The following is a 24,856-nucleotide window of genomic DNA, read 5'->3' as shown; positions in this document are numbered from 1 at the left end:
GTGTTGAAAAGGACATGTTGAGACTAGATTCCATGTGAAGTGTTCATAAGAAACATTCATTTCTGTCTTAAATAATTTTATGAACATTTCAGTGATAATTATGATGATTTAAAAAGATTAGTGATGAGTTATAATTAGTGATTTGAATGCCTCAGCTTTGACCCTCTGAAAATCAGGCTTCAATTTTTGGGTTCCCAGAAATAGAGGCACTGAAAAGGAGTTACTCATCTTGTGCAGTAAAGATGGTTCTTCGAGATGTGTGTCCTTGTGGGTGCTCTACTCAGGTCTCGGTGCATCCTCACGCAAGTGACCAGAGATTTTTGTCTAGCAGTTCCTTCCCATGTCACACATGCAGTCACTGTCTCATGCTGTTTTCATCCGTTGGCTGCATTTGCAGCGCAGATCCCCCTCCCTTCCTTTTCTATTGGAAATCCTATAATGGACTCCAAGTAGTGGGAAAGAAGGGAGGGTAGAGCAACACCCACAGAACTGGAGAGTGGCAGAAGAGTAAACTTTCCTGCCAATAATGCCTAACAGCTTATGCTCCTTATCCTGCGTTGTGCATTTATCCTGTGGCTATCTTGATCTATGATGGATTGAGTCCACGACCAGTTAGTTGGGTTGGGATGATAAAGAAAATCCATGCCCTTGGCCGGGACAAAATATTTTCTGTCTGCTCTACGATTGGTGAGATGAATGGAGTGTGCCATAGTGCTTCTGATGGCTTCATAATAGCAGAGCTTAATAAAATAGTAGAGCTATTTTAAGAGGATGTAGCTAGTTGAAGAATTTTAAGTAATTGTGTTGTTTTTCTTATACTTCCTGCAGTGTAATACCCTGGGCTTGCACAACCCGTTTGAATAGATCCTGAAATTGCTTCAGCTCATCTGCAGTGGAGAGGATGACGACCTCATCCAGAGAAGAGGACTGGGGAACCGGAGAGGAGCTATCCAATTCTGAATGAGGCAGATAATCATCTTCATCCACTGGCTCAGTTTGGGTAGTGACAGAAGGTGTCTGCAGAGGATGAGATGAAGACTGTGTAGTGGTGGCCGGAGACCTTGTTGGTGTATGTGCTGGAGTCGATACCACTGTCTTGTGTGATCAGTAACAATGTGAGGAGTGGGTGCGGTATTGGTTCCAGGGCTCCTAAGGAGGCCATTGGGGTTGGGACTGTTCTGCTGGATATGGCCAAAGGTAATTAAACCACAGATACTGGGGGGGAGGCGGGTGCTGAGTGGAATGCCATGAAGTTACTGAGCCCATTGGTGAGGAATGCTGTGAGGAGAACTTGCTCTCCTGTCCAGTGCAGTGCCTGGTGACAATGGTGTGGATGAATAGGAAATGTGCTTAAAGGATAGTTGGTGTGGACTAGATTGTCAGGGCTAGGAGAAAGTGGAAGTGAAAGTGTGCTCGGTGCCGCGTATCTACAGTCTTGTGAGAAGCTTTCTTGGGCTCTGGTGCTGGACTGTGCTTGGGTTCCAGCTGCTGGGAACTGGAATGGTGGCTTGGTGCTGAGATGTCTGTTGGCACTGGAGGTGGTGGCATGTCTTTCATCGGTTCTGATCTAGAGGCAGCACCAGGTGGTGCGGAGGAGCTAGATTTCCTTTCGGCTCGGATTCCACTCTCATTATAGGTGCGGTTTTCTGCTTCTCCGAGGTGCCAGAGGTTGATGGCACCAGCGAATGGGCGGCACATGATGTGGATGGTAAAGACTGTGCTGGAGAGGCCCGGAGACCCTTGAGGGAAATGAATTTGCCTTCTTACGAGGAGATGGGGCGCCAAGGGCTCGGTGGACTTAGCCTCCAGTGGTTGAAGGGATTTGTTCCAGAGGATTTTGAGTCTCATTTCCCAGTACTTTCTGTCTCTGGCCATCATGTACTAGCAGTGCAGGCATTTCTGTTCCATATAGCCTTTGCCAAGAGACTTTATGCAAGAGACGTGCCCATCAGATGCAGGCATCGAGTCTCTGCAAGAGTCTCCTGGTTTTAAAAAGTGTAAGCCTAGCATATTAAGAAGAAAAACTTTAGGGGTCCAAAACTTGGCCAAAAAATCTAAGAGAAAAAACTGGGGCAAATAGGGGTTTTTTTGTTTGTTTTTTTTAAACTAAAAAGAACTGATTAGCACTAACTATAAGCTGACTAAAAGTACTAATGAACTATAAACTAACTACTCTATTTTTATTGTTATGAACTAACTACTTCATTTTTATCTTTTCAGTCAAAAAAATAACACTGGTGTGAGACTCCATCTTCTGCCAAGGACAGGAGAAAAGTAACTGAGGAGGACTGTGCAGCCAACGGATGAAAACAGCGTGAGAAGGTGACCATGCATGCACACGGAAAGGCACTGCTAGGCAAAAATCTCTGATCGATGGCACAAGAATGTAGTGAGATCTGAGTGGAGCACCCATAGGGACACCACTCGAAGGAGAATCACTAGTTGCTTTTCAAAATCTTAACCACTGCATGCATTCATTCACTGTATAACACGAAATTATCTGTAAATGCCCCATATAGCTGAAACTGCTCACACTTACTGTGAGTTTGGAAATTATAACCTCAAAACTATATGCACAAAGCTTGTGCAAGATAGGAGGAGGATCCCAAATCCAGAATTTAATGCTGGATGACTTATCAGCACAGGACCTATGCTCTGGAATATATTAGTACTATGCTTGTTGGAATTAATAATATAAAAATCATAAACATATTTTTCAACCTTTGAGTAGTACATGCTGATATTAAAATATTTACCATGTGAGTGAGGACTGAACAGAATGATTAATAACATTTTTCTGATGAAATATCTAGTATGTACCTTGCCTTATGCAAGGTGAATGAAGTATTTTAATTATACTCTTCCTCTTGGAGGGGAATTACCAGGGAGGAGGAATAGCTACTGGGGATGGGAGAAAATGAGGACGAGGCAGTGAAAATAGTTTGCTTGGGAGTTGTTCCCTACTCTCTCTCCAAGCTATGGTCTTGGGGCACAACAAGGAGTTGAGAGTGTATCTCGATAGATAGATTGGACTTGCAGTCTACTCTGTTATTTAGCAAAACAGTAATTTCTCCACAAATTAAGTAAACAAAATACATTTCTTTAGTAAATACCTGCCAGCTCAAATTACTGTGATGTGGGGGAGCTTCATCGAGACCAATTGTGTTCAGTTCTTCAAAGCTGAAGTTGAGAGTATAGGGAACCTGAGTAGAAATGCCTGTAAGCTCAGTGTGAGGCAATTCACTATTATGCACTGGACGACGACCAAGCTCATTGTGAGGAATCACATTGGTAACATGTTCACTCACTACACGAGAATCTTCATGAACAACCTGATTTTCTGCATTTCTCATTTCGAGTACCTTAAGATATATAAAAAAAAAAGCCAACACAACTGTCATTACACAGCAAAGCAAAATAAATGGGTTGAGCAAGTAATCTCTCTTAAATTGTAACAATTATATTCCAAACAAAAGGAAACAGGAAAATGTAACTTTTAAAAAAAATTGTACAATTACATATGAGTTTTTGAATAAATCATCAAAAAAGACTACTTCAGAGAGATCTCTTTATGGAAATGTCCTCATTGTCTGCAATGAAAATCATGATTAATATTTAGTTACTGTATGTAACCTCTTCAAAACATTAATATGCCAAAAATTATTCATTTTCAAGCATGCCATTCCTGTAAAAAAAATTCTAGTTATAAGTTTAAGAGTGAAAAGCAGATAACACTGTCATGCTCCCTCCCACTTTATAAAAATTAGCTTATATGAATATGCATAACATGAAAATGCTTCTGACAACATATATCATGTAACATATTCTTAAAATTACAATCTGCCGAATGCGTATATTCTATTTTTGTGCATGTATCATTCTTGTATATGAAGTCAGAAATATGAAATATGAATCTACTTATAACTATAAGGGTACATCTACACTGAACACTTATTTCAAAATAAGCTATTCTGGAATAGTTATTCCAAAATAGCTTATTTTGAAACAGCCCATCTATACTGCAGGGAATCCTCAAAATTACTCCGAGGCAGGTTTCCCTAATGTAGACATGCTATCTCAATTTAGAGCCCCAGGAGGCACTGGGGATGAATAAATTAGAATGGCCCTTGTGAGGGGCTATTCTGAAATAACAGGAAGTGGAGTGTCTATACGTGCCTTATTTCAAAATAGCTATTTCAGAATAGGCATTATTCCTGGTAAAATGAGGTTTACAGATTTCAGAATAAGCTGTTTGTTATTTTGAATTTATTTTAAAATAACAGAACGGCTGTGTAGACACTCGCATTGTTATTTTGAAATAACGCTAGTTATCTCAAAATAATGCTAGTTATCTCAAAATAACAGTACAGTGTAGATGCACCCTAAATGTGCTAATGAGGGTCATTACTGATACTCTAGGACAGTGGTCTCCAACCTTTTTACACCTCAGATCACTTTTTTAATCTCATAACAGGTGAAGATCTACAACCCCACCCCTTCCTTGAAGCCCCGCCCTCTCTATTCTCCTCCTGTCCATCCACTTGCTATCCCCAGCCCTTACTTGCACTCTGTTAAACAGTTTATTTTTAAATTATGTAATATATAAAATTAAAATCACATGTTTATGGTTATGAAATATATGGTCTGTTTTTTATTCATGCTATTTAAATCTAAAATGAAGCATTTATAAATATACATTTTGTGGGGACAGAGTTCTGCAGGTGGAGGCAGGGGAGAGGGAACAGGGTGCTGGGAGGGCAGAGGACAGGGTTCTGCAGCAGGGGACAGGGAGCCAGTGGAGACAGAGTTCGGGGAGTGGGGACGGGAATAAGAACAGAGTTCTGTAGCTGGGGACAGGGGAGTGGGGACAGCGTTCTGTAGCTGGGGACAGTGTAGTGGGGGCAGCGTTCAGGGATCAAGAACAGGAGTGGGAACAAGAGTGGGGACAGCGTTCGAGGTGTGGGGACAGGAGTGGGGACAGAGTTCTGTGGCTGGGGAGTGGGGTGCCAGTGGAGGCAGAGAGTCCCCTGTATCTGTCTCCTCCCAGGATTCCCCCCCGCAGAGGGAAACCCAGCGTGTGCCTGCCTCGGGGCTGACCCTCCCCTCCCCCGCGCACGCGCCTGCCCCGGCGCCAACCCCTACGCCACGGTGCAGGGAAACCCTGTGCGCCCCTGCCCCAGGGCCGAACCCCCTCCCCCAGCGCTGACTCACCCCTCCTGTGCGGTGCAGGGAGCCGATGCTCCCTCCTGCAGTACACCCGGCAAAGCGGCTAGCACACTTCCGGAATCGCCGGAAGTGGCGCTAAGCTGCAGGACTTCTGTCCATCCCTGGGAAGCCGACACTACCTCCATTTTCACTTGAGGTAGGTAGTGGGGCTTCTCGGGGATGGGAGGGAAATGGGGGCGGGGCGGACAGGACACTTCATGATCGACTGGTCAAGGCCTCGCGATCAACCAGTAGATGGCAATCGACCTGTTGGTGACCACGGTTCTAGGACCTTAATGCTGGGTGATCAATTAAGCGACCTATGAATTGTTTTGTTTTTCCTATAAGTCCATACTGTCGTTGGTCCTACAAAGTGATCATACATTTGACCATGCTACCTGATGCTGGAATCCATTTTGGATTTAGTACTTTACTCAAGGTAAGGATGTTAAGTAGCGTGTAATTCACGAATCAAATAGTTGATGCATTTTTGCATCGACTATTCGATTAGTGGATAGGGCAGTGCTGTCCCTTTGAATTACTGCCATGGCATTTCAAAGTGGCAGCACCCCACAGAGCCAGGGATCAGCTGGAGACTCCCCAGTTGACCCCAGGCTCCACACAGCGCTGCCACTTTGAAACGCTGCGGTGGTGTTTCAAAGGCACAGCGCTGCACAGCTGATTCCGGGCTCCGTGCAGCACTGCCACTTTGAAGTACCCCCCCTCTCTCTCCCATGCTGCCTCTATCTGATAGAGCAGTGTTTCCCAAATGGTGTAACACCGAAACCTGAGGTTCCGCAAAGTGAAAATAAGGGTTCCGTGAGAAAATTCCACTACAATAACATTTTATTATTTAAATTTTTTTGTACACATTAAATGTGATTTTTGTTTTTAAAATATGTGCAATTAAACTAAGTGTTGATCTCATGACCCTGTTTAGCATTTGTTTATTATTATCCTTACTTATTTGTGGTCTAATTTTTTCAGCTCCATATATAAGACTGTTATTAAGGATTCCGCAAAATTTTTTCGAGTTTAAAAGGGTTCCGTGGCCAAATAAAATTGGGAAACACTGTGATAGAGGCAGCAGGGAGGGGAGAGGGGGAAAGCGACTAGTCGACTATCTGATAAGGATTTGCTTATCGGATAGTCGACTAGTCCTTAACATCCCTAACTCAAGGTGAACATTTTTTTAACTGAGCACAAACAAGTCCTGCCTTGGGCAAAAGAGATATAAAGAAAGGGAAACCAAACAATAGGAGGGATTGTCCAAATGCATGGAAACCCAAGATGACTGTTGGAAACATCTACGTCTGAATGGGGAAAGCACAGGGCCAAAATAGGAGACTGCCTGACTTGAGAAAGAGATGAGTAGAACAACAGTTTGGGTAAAAATTTGCATGTAAGAAGTTTCTTAATGTATTAGTAGCTTATGTGTTTTGTTTACTTTGTCTTAACTTACTTTGATCTGTTTTCATGTGCATTCACTTAAATCCTACTTTTTATACTTAATAAAACACTTCTGTTTATTATCAAGCCCGGTGTAAATCATTGTTACTGGGGAGTAGGGATAGCAACCACTGTGCATATCTCTCTTTCACAAAGAGGATGAACTTATAAGCTTTTTCTGTGTAAAAAACTTTTATGCACAGTAAGACAAATTTATTTGGTATTTTGTCCCCTTTAGAGGCTGTGTTCCTAGGTGCTGTCAACAGCCGTATAGCTGAGCCCTGCCGGAGCTGAGTTAATTCAGTTTCTGTGTTCCTCTGCTGGGGGGGGCTGTTACCCCAACTCTGCTTTGGCTGGGGAAAACCAGATCTTCTGGCACAGTTGGACAGGGTGTTGGAGCATCCCAGAGGTTGGTAGGCCCAGTAGCATGAGCAGCATACTGCGTGATTATTCCAAAGGGGCCCCTGTGATCCAACCCGTCACAACCATATTTAATGTTTTTATAAACTGTCTTGTAATAAAACACTATCTCGTTACAAACAATATTTACAAGTCTGTGAATTAGCAGAAATAACACATTCTTCAGTGTACAAGTAGGGCAGGGTGTTCTCAAATTCATTACACAGGGACCCCCTTCTGACAACAAAAATACTTGGGGTTGGGGACCAAAGGCCAATCCCACTGAAACCCACCCAGGGAGGGGGGCTAACTAACATCAAAGCCCAAGGGCTTCAAACCTAGATAGGTGACTTGTAACCAGGCCCTGTTTTCAGCTTTGGTAAGAAGCCCCAACAAGTCTAAGAAAAGCTTGGTGACCCCAGTAAAACAGGGACATGACCCAGTTTGGGGTCCCCTCCTGACCAACAGGTTGAAGATCACTGGAGTAGAGAATCAACACTACTCAAATACCTTTGTGGAGAATGTAACAGTCTTTGATGATTATCCCTAGCACTCATTAACTATGTTATTTACCCTCAAAGCTGAGGGAAGAAAAAAATCTTTTACTGTACATGAATAGCTTAACGGTATCAGAAATACAGCTGCTCCTGAATGTATAGTAGGAGTAGTCAACAGATGGATCATGGGCCAAATCTGGACCACCAAACGCTTTTGAACAGACCTCAAAATCTCTTTATTTACTTATTACTGTTCTTTCTGTATTATATTCTCTGGAGTCCAGACCTTGACAAAAAAAATTGATTATCCCCGATGTATGGCTTGTGTAAGTCCAATACTATAAATACTTTAGCAGTTTGAATGTTAAGATGTAGCAACATAATGATACATGCTTGCACATTTACCATGAGAACTGACTTATAGTACCATGGAAAAAGTAAATAAATGGGAGTTCTGATCAAATGTAGAACAATAATCAGCTAACTCTTGATATGTAATAGTTAAGAAAAACTCAAAATTTTATCTTACCGTGCTTTTGAAAAGGTGCCAGTCACCAAAATTCATGCTCATCTCCCGTTTCAGTTCATCAATGTTACATTGAGCCAAGACACGGCCATTTATGTTTGCCTAAATAAAGGAAGTAAAACTATGTAATATTTACTTGAAAAATAAATCTTTTTAGTAATCTTGACTTTCTTTTCAAAGCTTAATGTTCCTTTATACCAGTTGATCCTGAAAAGTTTGGGAATCCACTCCCCCTTTTTGATTTTTGAGAAACCCTCCCCCCTCTCCTCTCCCCCCGCCCCCCCCAGCAATAGCAGAAAAACTTGAGGAAAAAAAAAGGAACTGACTGGGGCCGAAAAACAAAAAAAGCACAAAATCTTGAGGGGGGGGATAGCAGGATTGATACCGGGGGAGGGGAAGGGGGACTGGGTCGCGCCTTGCACCCCCCCTCCGGGATTTCTTCACACCCCCCTAATTTGGGAACCCATGCTTTATACAATAGAGATTATCTTGAAAGCCTTGAAGTGTATGTCATAGACTACCAAATGGCAATTTACAAGCTCAAATCTCAGTTCCCTGGCTAGGTTAAAGAGAATTGTGGTGGTGACCAACTCTCTCCCCAAGATAAAACATGGATTACTCTAAAGGAGGATGGATTTATCAGGAACAAATTTATTACAGGTTGGACTTCGCTGGTCCAGCATCCTCGGGACCTGAACATGGGGATTTGCCAGATTAGGAAAGGTCCCTCCACTCCTGGCCTGTGCTAAACCGCTGTCCTTCTCGCCCACTGCCCCACAGCTAGGGCTCCAGCCCATCCTGCTGCTACCTGGCCAGCCATTGTTCCCTGGGCTGGAGCTCTCCAGCGCAGCTGTTGTAGGTCCCTGCTACTGCCCAGCTGCTGGGACCAGGTCACCCTGCTGCACTGTCCACCCTGCTGTGCTCCCAGCTGAGTCGTCAGGCCCCCACCCCGCCATGGCATAGTGGTTCGCAAAAGTGTGCCCTGATGACCAGGTAGCTGCCCTGCAGATCTCTACGATGGGCAGCTGAGATATGAAGGTGGTGGAAGACTCATGGGCCCTGGTCAAATGGACCGTGATAGGCAGGGCTGGAACCTGTGCCAGCTCATAGCACACCCTGATAAAGAAAGTGATCCAGCATGAAATACATTGGTCTGATACCAACAGGCCCTTCATTTTGTCAGCTATGGACACAAATAGCTGGAGGGACTTACGAAAGGGTTTGGTCCTTTCCAAATAAAAAGCTAAGGCTCATCTAACAGCTAAGGTGTGTAAAGCCTGCTCTGTCCCAGAACTGTGGGGTTTTAGGTAAAAGACTGGTAGAAAAATGTCCGGATGGAAGTGGAAGTGGGAAACCACCTTAGGCAGGAATGCAGGGTGAGGGCAAAGCCTGACCTTGTCCTTGAAGAAGACTGTACGGAGGGTCCTCCATTAGTGCCCACAGCTCTGAAACCCACCTAGTTGAGGTAATGGCCATAAGGAAGGACACTTTCCAGGACAGGTGCAGGAGCCAGGACATTGCCAAGGGCTCAATGGGAGGGGCCATGAGCCTAGAGAGCACCAGGTGTAGATCTTGGGGTATGTCTACACTACAAAGTTAATTCGAACTAACGGACATTAGTTCGAATGAACTTTAATAGGCGCTACACTAGTGCTCCGCTAGTTCGAACTTAATTCGAACTAGCGGAGCGCTTAGTTCAAACTAGGTAAACCTCATTTTACGAGGACTAAGCCTAGTTCGAACTTACTAGTTCGAATTAAGGGGTGTGTAGCCCCTTTATTCAAACTAGTGGGAGGCTAGCCCTCCCCAGCTTTCTCTGGTGGCCACTCTGGCCAACACCAGGGAAACTCTATTGCCCCCCTCCCAGCCCCGGACCCCTTAAAGGGGCACGGGCTGGCTACGGTGCCCGTGCCAGGTGCAAGCCTGCCAGCATCCAGCCAGCTGACCCTGTACCTGGCACGGCTCGAGCCAGCCACTCGATGCCCCCCAGCCCTCCCCCTCTTCCCGGGACCAGGCTGGCGGCTCCCGGGAGCTTGCCCAGGACCGCAAGAGGCGGGCACCCGCCTGGTCTAGTGCGGACATCGTGGACCTCGTCCACGACCTCCGCACTAGGCACAGGAAAGTGGCCAGCTAGGGCAGGAGAGCTGCCAGCCTGGCCACCCAGGAGCAGGTGTGCATGAAAATCAAGGTGGTCCACTAAGACCCCTGACTCTGAGCCCTGATCTTACAATGGCCGTCCTGGGTCAGACCAAAGGTCCATCTAGCCCAGTAGCCTGTCTGCCGACAGCGGCCAACCCTAGGGACCCTGGAGGGGATGGACCGAAGACAGTGACCAAGCCATTTGTTTCGTGCCATTCCTCTCCAGCCTTCCACAAACCTTGGGCAGGGACACCACTCCTACCCCCTGGCTAATACCACTGCATGGACCCAACCTCCATCACTTTATCTCACTTCCCTTTAAACTCTGTTCTAGTTGTAGCCTTCACAGCCTCCTGCAGCAAGGAGTTCCACAGGCTGACTCTTTGCTTTGTGAAGAACAACTTTCTGTTACTAGTTTGAAGCCTGCTACCCATTCCTTTCCTTTGGTGTCCTCTAGTCCTTCTATTATGGCACCTAATGAAGAACTTTTCTTGATGCACCCTCTCCACCCCACTCATGCTTTTATAGACCTCTATCCTATCCCCCCTCAGTGTCCTCTTTTCTAAACTGAAAAGTCCCAGTCTCTTTAGCCTCTCTTCATATGGGACCTGTTCCAAACCCCTGATCATTGTAGTTGCCCTCCCCTCTGCCACCCTCTCTCTTCCCCTCTCCCACCTCCGTTTCCCAGTCTCCCCCAGTTTTGTTCAATAAAGAGAGATTCTATTTTTGAACACAATTGTCCTTTACTTTGTACATCAGGAAGGGGGGCTAGGGAGGGGTAAGTGGAAGGAGGTGAGGTGGGAATGGGGTACGAGCCCCTGATGGGGAGGACTGGGCTGGCTCTGCGGGCTTCTGGGGGTGGAAGCTCTCCTGCAACCCCCCAATTGCCCCCTCTCCCCAGATGGCAGCCTGCGGCAAGTGCAGCCGGTCTGATGGCCGAGTGCTGTGATGTGCCCAGTGTGGGTACTCCAGGCAATCCAAGCCAGGACTGCTTTGCAAGCGGGGCACCCCTGAGAACTGTCTGTCTGGGGTGCGGGTCGGGTCCCTTTAAGCACAACCCTCAGCTAGCCTGAGACAGCAGCTCCACGCTCTAAGTTAGTTCGAATTAGCACTGTAGTGTAGACATACCCCCAGAGGGGAGGAGGTTACATACCTGGGGAAAAACCCTATCCTACTCCTTAAGAAAACGGTGCACCATAGGATCTGTGAAAACAGACCAGCCCCACGACCCTGAGTGAAAAGCTGAGATAGCCACCAAGTGCACCCTTACAGAGGAAGGGGCAGGCCCTGGGTTCTAAGGTCCAGGAGGTAATCCAAAATGGCTAGGACTAGGGCCTCCGTAGGTGAGAACCCCTTACCCTCGGAGTACGAATGCTTCCACTTCACCAGGTAAGAGGCCCTTGCAGAGAGTTTACGACTTCCCAAGAGAACTGCCTGAACTTGGTCTGTGCACTGCCTCTCCATGGCAGTCAGCCACTGAGTTTCGATGTCATGAGGTGCAGGGATCGGAGGTTTGGGTGCCAAAGCCTGCCAAACTCCTGAGAGATTAGGTACAGGGGAAGGGCCAGGGGCCATTCCACTGAGAGCTCGAGGAAAGCCGCTGATGTGTGGCTGGTATGTGGTCTCAGTTCAAATCTTCAAAGGTCCAGCCTAGGACCCTAGGGCTTGTTCGAGTGACCCACCTCCCTCGATCGGAAAAGGAGCTGGACAGCTGCCTGCCATTCCTTTTATTGTTATTGCCCCCGCACCTTGAGAAATCTGGTCCGTTTCCCTGCTCGTACAGATGGGAGGGGGCACAAGGGAGTGAATGTCTCTGCGGGACCTGAGGGTCACTCTAGTATCTTTCAGCCCAAAGAGACTAGAGTCAGTGTGCTCAGAGAACAGGCCTGCCCCCCTCAAATGGCAGATCCTGAATGGTTTTCTGGACCTCTGCTGGGATGCCAGACACCTGAAGCCAGGCGCCCTTCTGCAGTACCACGCTGGTCGCCATAGTCTGAGTGCCAGCTGAGATACGACCTTGCCCTCTTCCAAAAAGGCCTTTTACTCCTGCTTGAAATTCTGGGGCAGGAGCTCCCTAAACTTGTCCATCGCTGCCCAAGAGTTGAAGACGTACCTGCTTAGGAGCACTTGTTGGTTGACCATCCTGAGCAGAAGCTCCCCAGAGACATAGGTTTTTTGACCTAAGAGGTCTGACTGTTTGGCCTCCTTATTCTTGCGAGTAGGTACGGGTTGACCCTGGCATTTGCACTGGTCGGTGGCCTGAACTACAACAGAGCTTGGCGGTGGGTGAGAAAACAGGTGATCACGCACTGCCTGCAGGACAAAATACTGCTGCTCTGCCCTCTTATTTGTGGGCAGTATAGAGGCAGGCGTCTGCCAGAGTGCCTTTGTAATTTTGCCCACCATCTTGTTCAAGGATAGAGCCATGCGAGAAGAGGCCTCCAAGTTGAGTATGTCCACCACTGAGTTGGAGTCTTCCAACACTCGCTCAAGTTGCACCCCCAAACTCTGCGCCAGCATCTTGAGAAGATCCTGGTGGTCCCAAGAATCCATTGCTGGCAACCCCAGGGCCTCGTCTGTGTAGGAAGACGAGTACTTGTGTACTCTTGAGTCCTCATGTTCCTGAGTTCACTCCAAAGCCTGGGATGGAGCAGGCTGGCTTGGAGAGGGAGCGGGGGGCCCTGCTCCACTGACCTTTCCCAGGAGGACTTAGGGGAATCCCTCCAGGCTGATGTCACCTGACTCAGCGCCAACGATCAGGGCAGCTGTGTGGTCAAGGATGGTACCCGAGGCTTTGAACACGAGGAGCCCTCAATGGATGGGGCACTCCCCTACACCTGATGGTAGGCCAACAGGGTCTAGAAAGACCACTGTTATTGGTGTTGCCACTGAGGTGGCCAGGTCTGCTGTACCAATAGGCCCGAGACAATGAAGTGACGTGAGTGATGCCAAGAAGTGGAACGGTGCCGAGACCTAGAATGATGCTGGGATTTGGAGTAGCACCAAGACCAGGAATGTGAAGCTAAAGCCAAGGACCACGCCAACTCTGCGTTGCAGTCTGAGGAGTATTCGGACTCCAAACATGGTGATGCCAAAAGTGTGCCCTGCAAGCAGTGCCGGACCATTGCCACCAGCTTGCCGCCGTGCCGGAGAGGTGGTGGAAGCATCAGACTTCTGTGTGGATGGGGGTGCTGGAGGATGAGCTCTCCCTCTACTCTTGGGAGAGCGTTGCCACCAGTCCAGTGGCCACAGCCGGTGCCAGAGCCGGCATCAATGGATGCACTAAAGTGTGACACCGCATGTGCTGTTGGGCCTGAGGTTATCATCAAAAACTCAGCTAGAGCCGACCTCAACGATTGTCTGCTCAGGTCCAGTGCTGACATCTCGGTCAGGGTGCACCAAAGGCAGCAAAGGCACCATGTGCTGCCTCAAAGATGTCCGGCATGGAGTGATAGAGGCATGGTTGATAAGCATCGGCTCCTCCTCTGGGCTCCTCTTCCTGGCCACAGTCGACTGGCCACGCGTGGGCCCAGGAGCAGCAGGCCTCAGGGCCGGCGCTGGCGCAGCAGGGTGCCCTGACTGGGGGCACACCATGCGCACGTGCTGAGGTGGTCATTAGCCCCTTTCCACCCTCTTCTTTTTAAGAAGCATCAGGGACAGAGAGCACTGACCGGCGAAATGGTATCTCACCACCGTTGAGATCCTGGAAGAACTCAGTGCCTCCCACACCAAGGCTGGTTCGCTGCGGGATTCCTGTGCCTCGTCCGCGTCCGGTGCCATTTGGAGTGCTGACTCCATCAGGCGTATTTTCAGGTGCGAGTCTCTCTCCCACTGGGTCCAGGGCTTGAAACCATGGCAAATCTTGCAGTTTGCCAGGACATGAGGTTCACCCAGACACTTCAGGCACGAGTCATGTGGGTCCCCACAGAGTGCACGCGTAGTGCAGTCTGTGCAGGGCTTGAAGCTGTGAGGACCTGGCATGCTCCAGGGGTGAGACGGGGGGGGGGGGAAAGAGGGGGGCGAAACTGGCAAACCAGGACCCAACAGTAACATTAAACAATAAGCTAAAACAATGACTTCATAAACTAACAGGGAAAGCAACTTGGAGAAACAATGGGACTCAATATGGTGCTAACTAACTGCAAATACCACTAGGACCTTGCTTGCAATCAAGCAAGATAACAGCTCCAATGATGGGCGGCAAGAAGGAACTGAGGGGGGTGGAGGGCCAGCAGAGGTATACATGTGCTGCTATGGCGGCACAACTCCAGGGGGCTCCCCTGCTGGCTCAACGGGTACAGCTAAGGGAAAATACTCTGGCAATCTGTGCATGCAGCGAGCACACACCTAAATGGAATGGACATGAACAAGAACTCAAAGAAGAGAAATATTTCTTATTAATTTGAGGCCTCTATTTCAGAACAAGGATTTGGGATGGACGAGTTTCCTCTGCTTCACAACAATTGTGACAAGCAGCAGCCAGTTCATGAGTCACAATTATTTGTAGAATGAATTGGGTTCTCCCTTTTATTTTTTCCTAAACTGATCTAATCCACTGCAGAAACCTCTCTGCTTGTAATCCAACCTCAAAAGAACTGGGCCCAAAAAGAAAAGGGAATGGGGCAAAAAATTTCCAGTTTGTTATCCTTATAAACTAGAATATAAATAAATGCATAGTATACTATCTTTCCATCTTTGGAGACTGATTGGAGCCTTTGGTATTTAATAGGAGGAGTAGTATGACAGACCTCCCAGGAGACAGTTGAATAAAGATGATTATGGGGCAGTGCAAGAGCTTGCCATCTAAAGGCAAGTGATAGTTGGAAATAAGAGAAGAAATCACATAGGGATGACCAGAGAAGGTTCTTGAATAGAAGTATTCACTACACGATACAGCTAGAGTTATAGATTAATACTAAGGAATAAATTAAACCTTATAAGAGGACCAACAGCCATCCTTAAAATATCCTGCATCAAATACATTTTCTGAGTTAAAGGTTATCTTTAGCAATACATTTTGGAGTTTTCTGAGCTGTTAGGGAAGAGTGAAGCTACATTCCAGCATAGTAGTGCTGCTAATATATTTTAGACTTCCCTTATGAAAGGACAACACCTCTATTAGCAATTTGGAAAGAGGAAAAGTTTAAATGGCTGGAATAGAGGATTGACCCACTTCTGGGTCACTGATACGCTCCATATGAACAATGCCTACAAGAAAATGTTTGAGTATGCACAGAGGCTAGCGTGAGGTCCTTTTAAAGTAAGATTCCATAAACGACTCAATGGCTCCAAGCCTATAAAGCTGCAAGACTATTCAAGGGGAAGCCTGGTTATGAACCAAGAACTTATGGCTGGAACCTGAAGCCAGGCAAACTAAGATTACAAATAAAGTACACATACACATTACATCTATCAGGGATGGTCTAGATGGTACTAGGTCTTGCCGTGAGGGCAAGGAACTGGACTCGATGACCTCTCTAGGTCCCTTCCAGTTCTAGTGTTCTATAAGTCTAACAGCAAAGGTTATTAATCATTTAGTAAAAATGATGAAGGAAAGCAGTAGATCTTTTGCCTGTTGATGTCATCATACACAGACTGAATGCTTTTCTGAAAGAAATGTTCTAGTCAAAGATATCATTGGGTTTCTTTCATCAGTAACTTAGTGAAATTCTCTGGCCTGCTTTACGCAGGAGGCTGTACTAAATAGTCTAATGGTCTCTTCTGGAATCTTAAAATTTTTCAGTCTTATGATCTATGTAGAAAATCAGGGACATGTAATCCAGCACTTACCCAAGAGGGTTCAGCGGATAATTATAAAAAAGGTCAATACAGATTTACTCTGACATACAGTTGGGAATCGGAATTTACAGAAAGCTCAGCAAAATCACCCAAATAGAAAAATGGCTTCTGACCCAGCCTCAACATTTCTTACTTTCCTGGCATCAGTAGGCAACACTGGATTGTGAAAAGGTAGGGGGGACAAAAGGGATTAATTTTAGTATGTGAGAGGGAAGACAGAGTAAATGAAAGATAGTGAATAAGTGTGTCAGAAAAAGTGAGGGAGATATGGAATGGTGAGGGATTAAGGAGGAGGAAAGGGTAAATGGACTGAGTGATATGAGATAGGATGAAGTGACAAAAAAACCCAAAGCTACAGAAAATATAAAAACAGAACAGGAGGAGGGAATATATAAAAATAAAATGAGAAAACTGTGAGACAGGCATCTAGGAGCATGGGAGATTTCTATAAAATAGTTAAAAGTCATGCAAATACAGGAGTAGAAAATACACAGGGACTTCGAGCAACAGTGAAATGTAAATAGAAGCCCATACTGGATTGTAATTTGTTCCATATTTTATGCTGAAAAGGGAGAACAGAGGAAGCTATGGTTTAGGAAGGTAGGGGATCTTCTCTCCCCTTCTGACTCCCTACAGATACTATACTTGCCAAAAATCCTCCTTTACCCACTTTCTTGACAGCCTACATATCTATAACATCCCCTCTGGGACAAGGATCCCATTTTTACTTGTTTGAAAAACAAACGCAGTCACCTTACTTGGAGACAAAGAATACCATTTCAGATTAGGCTTCTGTAGTGAACTGTTTAATTCATGTAGGGATGGAAATTTTAGAAGTAGTTTTCATTTGTTAGCTCTCATACCGAGCACCCCTTTGACAGTATTAAGCCTTTCAGAAGGTTATGTAGAATTTTAGTATTCTGCACACATCCAGAACACTCCATCCTGTTATATATCTGCCAGGATAAGGGAATAAACGGGGGAAGAACTATCTCCTAATTTATCAGAAAATAACACTGATGGAAATGAAAAGTCTTTAGAAACATTTTTCCCTTTATCTAAAGCAGAGCTACTCAACTTTGGAAGATCCAGGGGATACTAACAGCATATGCCAAGGGCCGCAACTTAACTGTGATTGCATATACATGCAAATATATATACAAATAACTTCTTTCACACTAACTGGCATAAATAAAAAAATTACCCATATAACAGCACTTTTAAAGAGCAATGACAGTCCAGGAATTTAACTACTAAAACGCATATCAGTAGACCATTATATTGACTACTTTTTTGTTTTGGCTCCCACCCGCGGGCTGTGTGTTGAGCCCCGCATAAAGTCAAACCACATCACGGGCCACAAACAAACAGGCTGTGATCCGCATGTGGCCCATGGGCTGCACGTTGAGTAGCCCTGATCTAAAGTATGATAAAGATTATACAGTCTTATCTGAGAGAAAAAAATATATTAAATGCAAGCTTTAGGAAAATCATCTTGATAAACTGAGCAAGGTAAATTAATTACAACAATGTACAATATTCTTTTTGCAATAATAATCTGTGTGACATTTCACTTTAGTGACTTATCTGACTTACAAATACAAGTTGAACATCCCCAGTCAGGCAACTTTGGGACCTGACTGATCCCAAAACAGGAAATTTTCTGGACCAGGGGAGGTCAATGCTGATCCCTCTGCTCCTGCCAACCGTGAGGCTCTGTTCCAGCAGCACCAGAAAGATCAGCATTGATGCAGTGGAGATGGGAATGCACTTGGGGGAAGAGGCAAGGTGGCTGTATAGCCTTGTGGTTGGGGGCACAGCCCAGTGGTGGAGGCCCAAGGATGACAGGCTGTGCTTCTACACCCCCACCACTGGGATGAATTCCTGTTGCAGGACTACACAATTATCCTGCCTCTTCCTCTGCATGTCCCCCACATCCCTGCACCTCTCTCTCCCTCCCTGACCTTGAACTGCAGTGCTCTGAAAGCTCTGTGAGGGTAGGGGAGAAATTTCTTTTCCCTAGGAGCATAACCCCACAGCACCCACAGACCCTGAACCACAGATGTTGCTGTATGAGGGAAGTCTGGCTTATAGAGGTCCAAACAGCACAAGATAAGATGTTCAAGACATTTTTTTTGCATGAAAGATGCTTTACATGCTTTGAACATACTATGTAAATAACTGAAGTGTAATAACAGATCACCTTTCTTATAGTCGCAGAGTACTGAGGTAGCATACTCTGATCCAGCCCTTCTATCTGCTTCAGCTTCTCACAAATGACATCTACATTCATGGAGTTCAAAGACACAAGTGATCCTCCAGTGGCTGATCCTGTGACTGTTCCTGTTCCCTATGCACGTAGAAAAATGTACACAAACAATATATTCAAATATTCAGCATGAATGATGCAAATCAAACTGTCTTCAATTATACGCATTTTTGGAGATGGAGCTGAAAAGTAAGAATACCATGATTAGTACCAAATTATCTAAACATAATAATGAAAAATACTAATATAAGGCAATAGTAATATGAATCATACTGAAAAAGAAATGGCTGAAACTCTGTCCATACTGAAAATGTTCTACTTTAACCAAACTAATTAAAACATCAGTATTTAACAAATTAACATTTCAATATAAGTAAGGGGTAAACTAACATGTGTCACCAATAGTTTTGATAGATTTAACTAGGTTGCATTTTAAGAGCAAGATGAAGCCTAGAATATTTCCTGAAATTTTGGAACTCATCAGATGTAGTGTTCAAAAGTTCTCACATTACATTAAGAATTGCCATTATAGCTTATATCAATTCCCCATTCAGAGCTCAGATTACTACAACTATGGCATCTTTTAAACAGATTAACTCATTTGTTTATGTAAGATTGCTTGCTTTAACCTTGTAATAACTCTAATTTCTTTTCTTAGTCAACAATCTTCAGTTAATTTATTGCAGGAGCAGCTACAAGCACTGTCTTTTGAGATAGATTTAAAGTACAAAATAACCTCAGACAAGTGTTTGCTCTCTTGGGACGGGGAGCAACTTGAATATTTTGTGATTTTTGGTGTACAGCAGGGGTGTCCAAACTTTTTTCAAAGAGGGCCAGATTTGATGAAGTGAACATGCGTGAGGGCCAACCATTTTGCCTGACATTCTTTGAACCATTAAAATTAAATGCAAATTAACTATTTTATGCAAAGTTTATTGCAAATGGCATACTTTTCATTTCGTCACATGGATGACAAATCTAAACAGGTGTTAAATCACTCTGCCTTTCATATCTGAAGGCCAGATTGAAAAAAAATCCAGGAAGCTGAAATATGTGTCAGGAACATTGTAAAGTACATTACATATTATTGGTAATAAAGGTTGTCTGTCAACTTTTAAGTTAAAAAAATATGAACAGGAACATAACACCAAGTATACATGTTGTGTCCAAATATATTTATAACTGATTTAGACCAACTGACATTAACTGAGATTTTACAATGTATTCATCTCAATACATATGGATTCGTTGGGGGCCATAAAAGATAGATATTGCCAAATTACCTGTGGGGCCGTATTAAACCAGAACACGGGCCGCAATTGGCCCACGGGCCGGACTTTGGACATGCCTGGTGTACAGCAACCAACTATCACTAAGTACAGGCTGCTTGGGTGGCAAGATAGACTGCCTGTGACTCCGTAATATGATCATGCTTTACACATTCATTTTTTACTGAGTTGGTGAAATCTAATTACAAAATCACAACCTCATTTGGAGTCTCTGCCCTGCTTCTTGACAGTCTGCCCTGAGGTTGACATTAATGCACGAACCACTCTGGGCAGTGTGACACATTGGTTCACAGAAAACACAAGTGAAAAAGACACACCTGGAAGCAAATAAGGATAGCTGTGTACAGTCGTCTTCTATAAAAGAAGAGACTAATAGAATCTTAAAAATCCAAGGCTGATAGGCACTTCCAACGGTCATGTAGTCCAACACCCTGTGCTAAAGTGGGACTAAATAAACCAAAACCATCCCTGAGAGGCATTTGTCTAAGCTGTTCCTAAAAGTCTCCAATAATGGGAGTTTCGTAACAGCTAATGGCTATCTTTCTAATAACTAATCTTAATCTCTCTCACTAGTCATTCAAATTACTTTTTGCCCTACCTTCTGTGGACATGGATAACAAATGATCATAGTCTTCCTTTTAAAAATCTCTTAACATATTTGAAGTCTGTGATCAAGTACTCCTTCAATCTTATTATCTCAGGACTAAACACTTTTCCTCATAGGTCATGTTTTCTAAACCTTTTATCCTTCTTGTTGCTCTTTTTAGGACTCACCAATTTGTCCACATCTTAAAGCATGATGAGTAAACACTACTCATCTGAGGCCTCAACAGTGCTGAATAAAGCAGGACAATTAAGTCTTGTGTCTTATATGCAAACAATCTTGTTAATACACCCCAGAACAATGAAAAATGAGTGTGTTATAGTGTGTCTCTCTTTTTTCTCTTTATTTAATCACTTCACTTTCAGAGATGAGTTGAAGAAAGCATCAAGAGCACTTAAATTCAAGGAAAGAAATACATTTACTCTTGATGATGAGAAAATGTACAGCTACATTAGACAATATTATAATTTAGTTTTTTTAAAAGGATAAGCCCTCATATACATCAAAATATAAGCCAATCACTAAGGCCGTGTCCAGACTCAGGGGTTTTTTCGGGAAAAGTAGACTTTTCCCGAAAAAACTTCCCCTGCGTCCAGACTCAAGCCGCGTTCTTTCGAAATTATTTCGAAAGAACACGGCTTTTCTTTCGATGGCGGTAAACCTCGTTTCATGAGGAAGAACGCCTTCCTTCGAAAGTTCCTCTTTCGAAGGAAGGCGTTCTTCAATGTAAAGAGGCCGTCTTCGAAAGAGAGCATCCAGACTCGCTGGGTGCTCTCTTTTGAAAAAGCGGATTTCTCTTTCGAAAGATCCGCCTGCAGTCTAGATGCGATCTTTCTAAAGAGGCTCTTTCGAAAGATGCTTTCGAAAGAGCCTTTCGAAAGAAGCCTGCAGTCTAGACATAGCCTAAGTGATTAACATTAGGAAGAAGCTTCCTCTCTGAACTACGTGACTGCCCACAGTATAGGGTTTCCTGCATCTTCCTCTGAAGCATCTGGTACTGTACAATGCTAGAAATAAAATACTGAATTAGAGCAACTACTCGTCAGATCTGGTTTGGTTATTCTTATGATCCCAAATAATACAATGGCTGTCAGGTATACAGAAAAAAAGACAGGCAGCTGCACATAGGGCAATAATTGAGCATTATTTGTATTGTAATCTTTGTTTTCCAATACTTACATCATTTTTACATTCTTAGCCTTCTTAGACTCCTACTTAACAGATAGTTTTAGCTAATATTTCCTCACCATACACTCACTACTCATTTTTGATATTCACAATTATCTAATACTTATTTCATAGTATGTAAATAGTAAAAGATATTCCAGTTTCTTTTACAAATAAAAGCAAACATGGTTTTAAATAGAGCATTATAATTCTAATAAAACAGATTGAGAGGTTTTTTTAAACAACTACATTTCTGTTCTAATAGATAACTCCAATGTAGAATGAAAGTAAACAACAAACATTTTAGAAAATGTTCTTGGTTAAAACTTACACGATTGTTACCTTGACTTGAGAAATTTGCCCAAAAGACAATAAAAAGGTTGTAGCACTAATCATTCTGATATTAGTTTTTTTTTACCCAAGTTGTCAGCATAATTCAGAAACATTTAGAGATGTTTGGATGCATTATCCCATTCTTCTTCCTATTCCAATGTGATCTCTCAACATTCTTATTATGAACAGAGTGAATAAGAAAAGCTGAAAAGCATGAACTAGGATAATCCACCTATAATCACAATTTATTGGTTAATAATTCAAATTGCACTGTTAATGAAAAAAATCTATCATTTGAAAAAAATCTGTCATTTGAAAAATGACAGCCAAAAATATGGTTAAAACTATTTTATAATGGTGCTGCTAACATAAATACTTTAACAATAATGTGAAAAGTTCTATCAAATACAGTATCTGTAGATAAAGCAATAAAAAAGGAATGTCAGTGTTGAGATGGAATAGATCTTCTTGCATTAGATCAAAATATTTTAGCAGTCAAGAGCACTATTGGAAGTCACTATTTCTGCATGCATTAGGAGTTAGTTTGGAAAGCAGCATTTTTCTACTTCAAAAATCATATGGGGAAACTGCTAAAATATGTAGATTATGCTTGTTAAAGTATAAACTGTTTAAAATAAATACTCATTAATCCAAAGGACTATTTATAAAAAAAAAAAAAAATAAGAATATTGCCTGAAGAATAAATATGTAATTGCTTTAGGGATAATGTCATCATGTAAGTGATTTAAAACTGTACTTAAACTGACACATTTTTCAGCTTAGGGAACATTACACTGAAAAATATTAGCCATGCAAAAGCTAAAAGCAGCTTGTCAAAGAAAACCTAAGGGCTAGTAATGAGCATTAGTTTATAGACAGCCTAGCATGAAGAGCCAGTATGATAGCTTTGGCAATGATTCCATCAAATAAGTGAATGACAATTCATAGAAAGTTGCTGTACCTGTCTCTGTCTGTTTAACCCAGATTTACACAGCTTCAAGAAAGGGACAAAACAGAATGGAGAGACAGAAACTTAAAGTGAAACATCAAAAATGTCTAAAGATGTAATTTATATTTATGCATTTATATTAATCTCATTTTAAACAATACATGTAAAACTACATTTATAATACAAAGTTAGCGTATTGATATTTTTATACTGCTATAAAACATTTAAGATAAATAATTTTGATAAGTAACTTGCTCCTTTTGTATTTGTAAAAAAGCAGATGAATACTTATTGGCATTTAATATGTTAGAATAGAGGGAAGATTTGTATCATTTTTGCTTGAAAAACTCTTGGTTTGCTTCCTAAAATTTCTTTGTCATTTCAAAATTAGGTCACACCATTATTTGTCAAATAATTTTAAAGTCCTCATAGCTAAGCAAGGAAAACTAGTTGAAAAGGTAGACTTTGAGAGTATACAGTAATAGAGTTATAAGGGGATTCATTCCACATTAACAACATTTGCAAAAATAAGTGATAAACTTCCCAAGTTACATCCTCTGTTCGTGCCCAGATCTGTTTGCTAAGATCTGTTTGCGTCCATTATTTTTGAAGGATAGACAGGGTTTATTCATAGTATGTGACTGCACAGGCCCACTTTAGGGCCTATTCAATGAAAGTATATTATGACAAGGCACTATCAATGTAATGTAACAGGGAAAACATCTTTAAAAAATAACTATGTTAAGGCATGCTCTATCCTCACAGATGTAATTAGTAGTGCTAACTTTATTCCTGATACCATGTTGATAGATAACATAGGTCTTTGTCATAAGATCAGAATCCAAACAACTCTTTAGACTGGACAGAGATCATGCGTTCTTTGCTGTCTGAACAGTGCCTAGAAAATCATGGGTGCTAGTAGAAAACAAAAGTGAATACTTCAAAAAATTTCATTAAAATTACTACATCATACCCTGCTAGAACAAGAAACAGCTTGGAACTCATTAAAGAATAGTGAATTTGTAGTGAATTTATTGTAGAAAAGGTATTTTGGAGACTCCAGGACAAAAGTACAGAGTCAGTATTATAATGTACGGTAGGCTGCATTTTGCGCTTGAAGTTAATGGCAAAGCTTCCATTCATTTCAAAGCCTTAGGATCAGGTTCTAAGTCAGTTAATTTACTAAAGAGGGCCAGCATTAACACTGCAGGGAATATTAATATTATTCTTGATTCACTATTTTGCTCTGCACAATATAATGCACAAAACAAAAATTAAACATGTAATTCAAATCTTACACGAGTTTTACACCCACATCAGAGTTCATTAATTTCCATGAAGTTACTTCAGATTTAAATTGGCATAGGAAAGATTAGGATCTTCTATAAAAATTAGGTTAATATTATTGACATACTGACATCAATGGCAGGAACCCCAAAGCATGAACAGGTATTCTGCAATCATAGAATCACAGAAATATAGGACTGGAAAGGATCTTGAGGAGTTAACAGCTCCAGCCCTCTGGATAGGACCTTTTCCACAAAGCTCTGACAATGCACAGAAATTTTGACCCTTATAAAAAAAATGGGTGCTTCAGAAATACTAGCTCATTGCTCTGACCAAGGAAGGTTACTAAAATGCATGCCAAGGGAGCTTCTCTCCTCTATTCAGAGCTATATAAATCAGCCTTTCTAGCCCCTGTCAGTCAGAAATCAAGACTTAACTTTAATTCTCCATATGGTACTGCTATTAGATCACGAAATCATTCACAGTAGTTGGTATTCATTAAAAATTTCACAAGGATTTTTAGTACAGGCAGTCCCCGGGTTACGTACAAGATAGGGACTGTAGGTTTGTTCTTAAGTTGAATTTGTATGCAAGTCGGAACTGGTACATATTGTAGGGGAATTCTAGCCAAATATTTCTCCAGAGCTCAGTTTCATTCTCCCACACCTCACTTCCCTCAGTCCTTTATTCTCAAGCTGAGGTGTCTGCTGAGAAAAGCCGCTCCGCGTCTCCCTGGTCTGCTAGGGGGAAGCAGCTAGTGCGGGGTTGCCTCACCCCGTTTGTAAGTAGGGATCCGATGTAAGTCGGATCCATGTAACCCGGGGACTGCCTGTACACTGAATTATTTTGCATGCATGGATCCATGCATTAAATATGTAAAAGCTATTATCATATATATTGGCGAAGATATATGTATTAAGGGCTCCCATAATACTTGGATGGAA

At 43.1% G+C, this 24,856-nt stretch overlaps 1 protein-coding gene across 4 annotated transcripts in view; it reads right to left on the bottom strand.

The window, feature by feature from the left end:
* KIDINS220 (kinase D interacting substrate 220) overlaps nt 1–24,856 on the bottom strand; it is a 188,190-nt gene that overhangs the window by 3,899 nt on the left and 159,435 nt on the right. For 3 of the 4 annotated variants that reach the window (XM_006123619.5, XM_006123620.5, XM_075923524.2), the window contains 3 exons: nt 18,218–18,364; nt 8,080–8,178; nt 3,114–3,362 (listed from right to left, as the gene is read on the bottom strand). In XM_006123619.5, coding sequence (XP_006123681.1) covers nt 3,114–3,362; nt 8,080–8,178; nt 18,218–18,364 — 495 coding nt within the window. Of the gene's footprint in view, nt 1–3,113; nt 3,363–8,079; nt 8,179–18,217; nt 18,365–22,637; nt 22,671–24,856 lie in introns of all 4 variants that reach the window. The other variant, XM_075923523.2, reaches the window with a different exon arrangement.

Source organism: Pelodiscus sinensis, chromosome 3, assembly GCF_052426305.1.
Source record: "Pelodiscus sinensis isolate ZL-2025 chromosome 3, ASM5242630v1, whole genome shotgun sequence".
NCBI lineage: Eukaryota > Metazoa > Chordata > Testudines > Trionychidae > Pelodiscus > Pelodiscus sinensis.
Note: the sequence above shows the minus strand (reverse complement) of the source record. Positions and strands in the feature narration are given on the sequence as shown.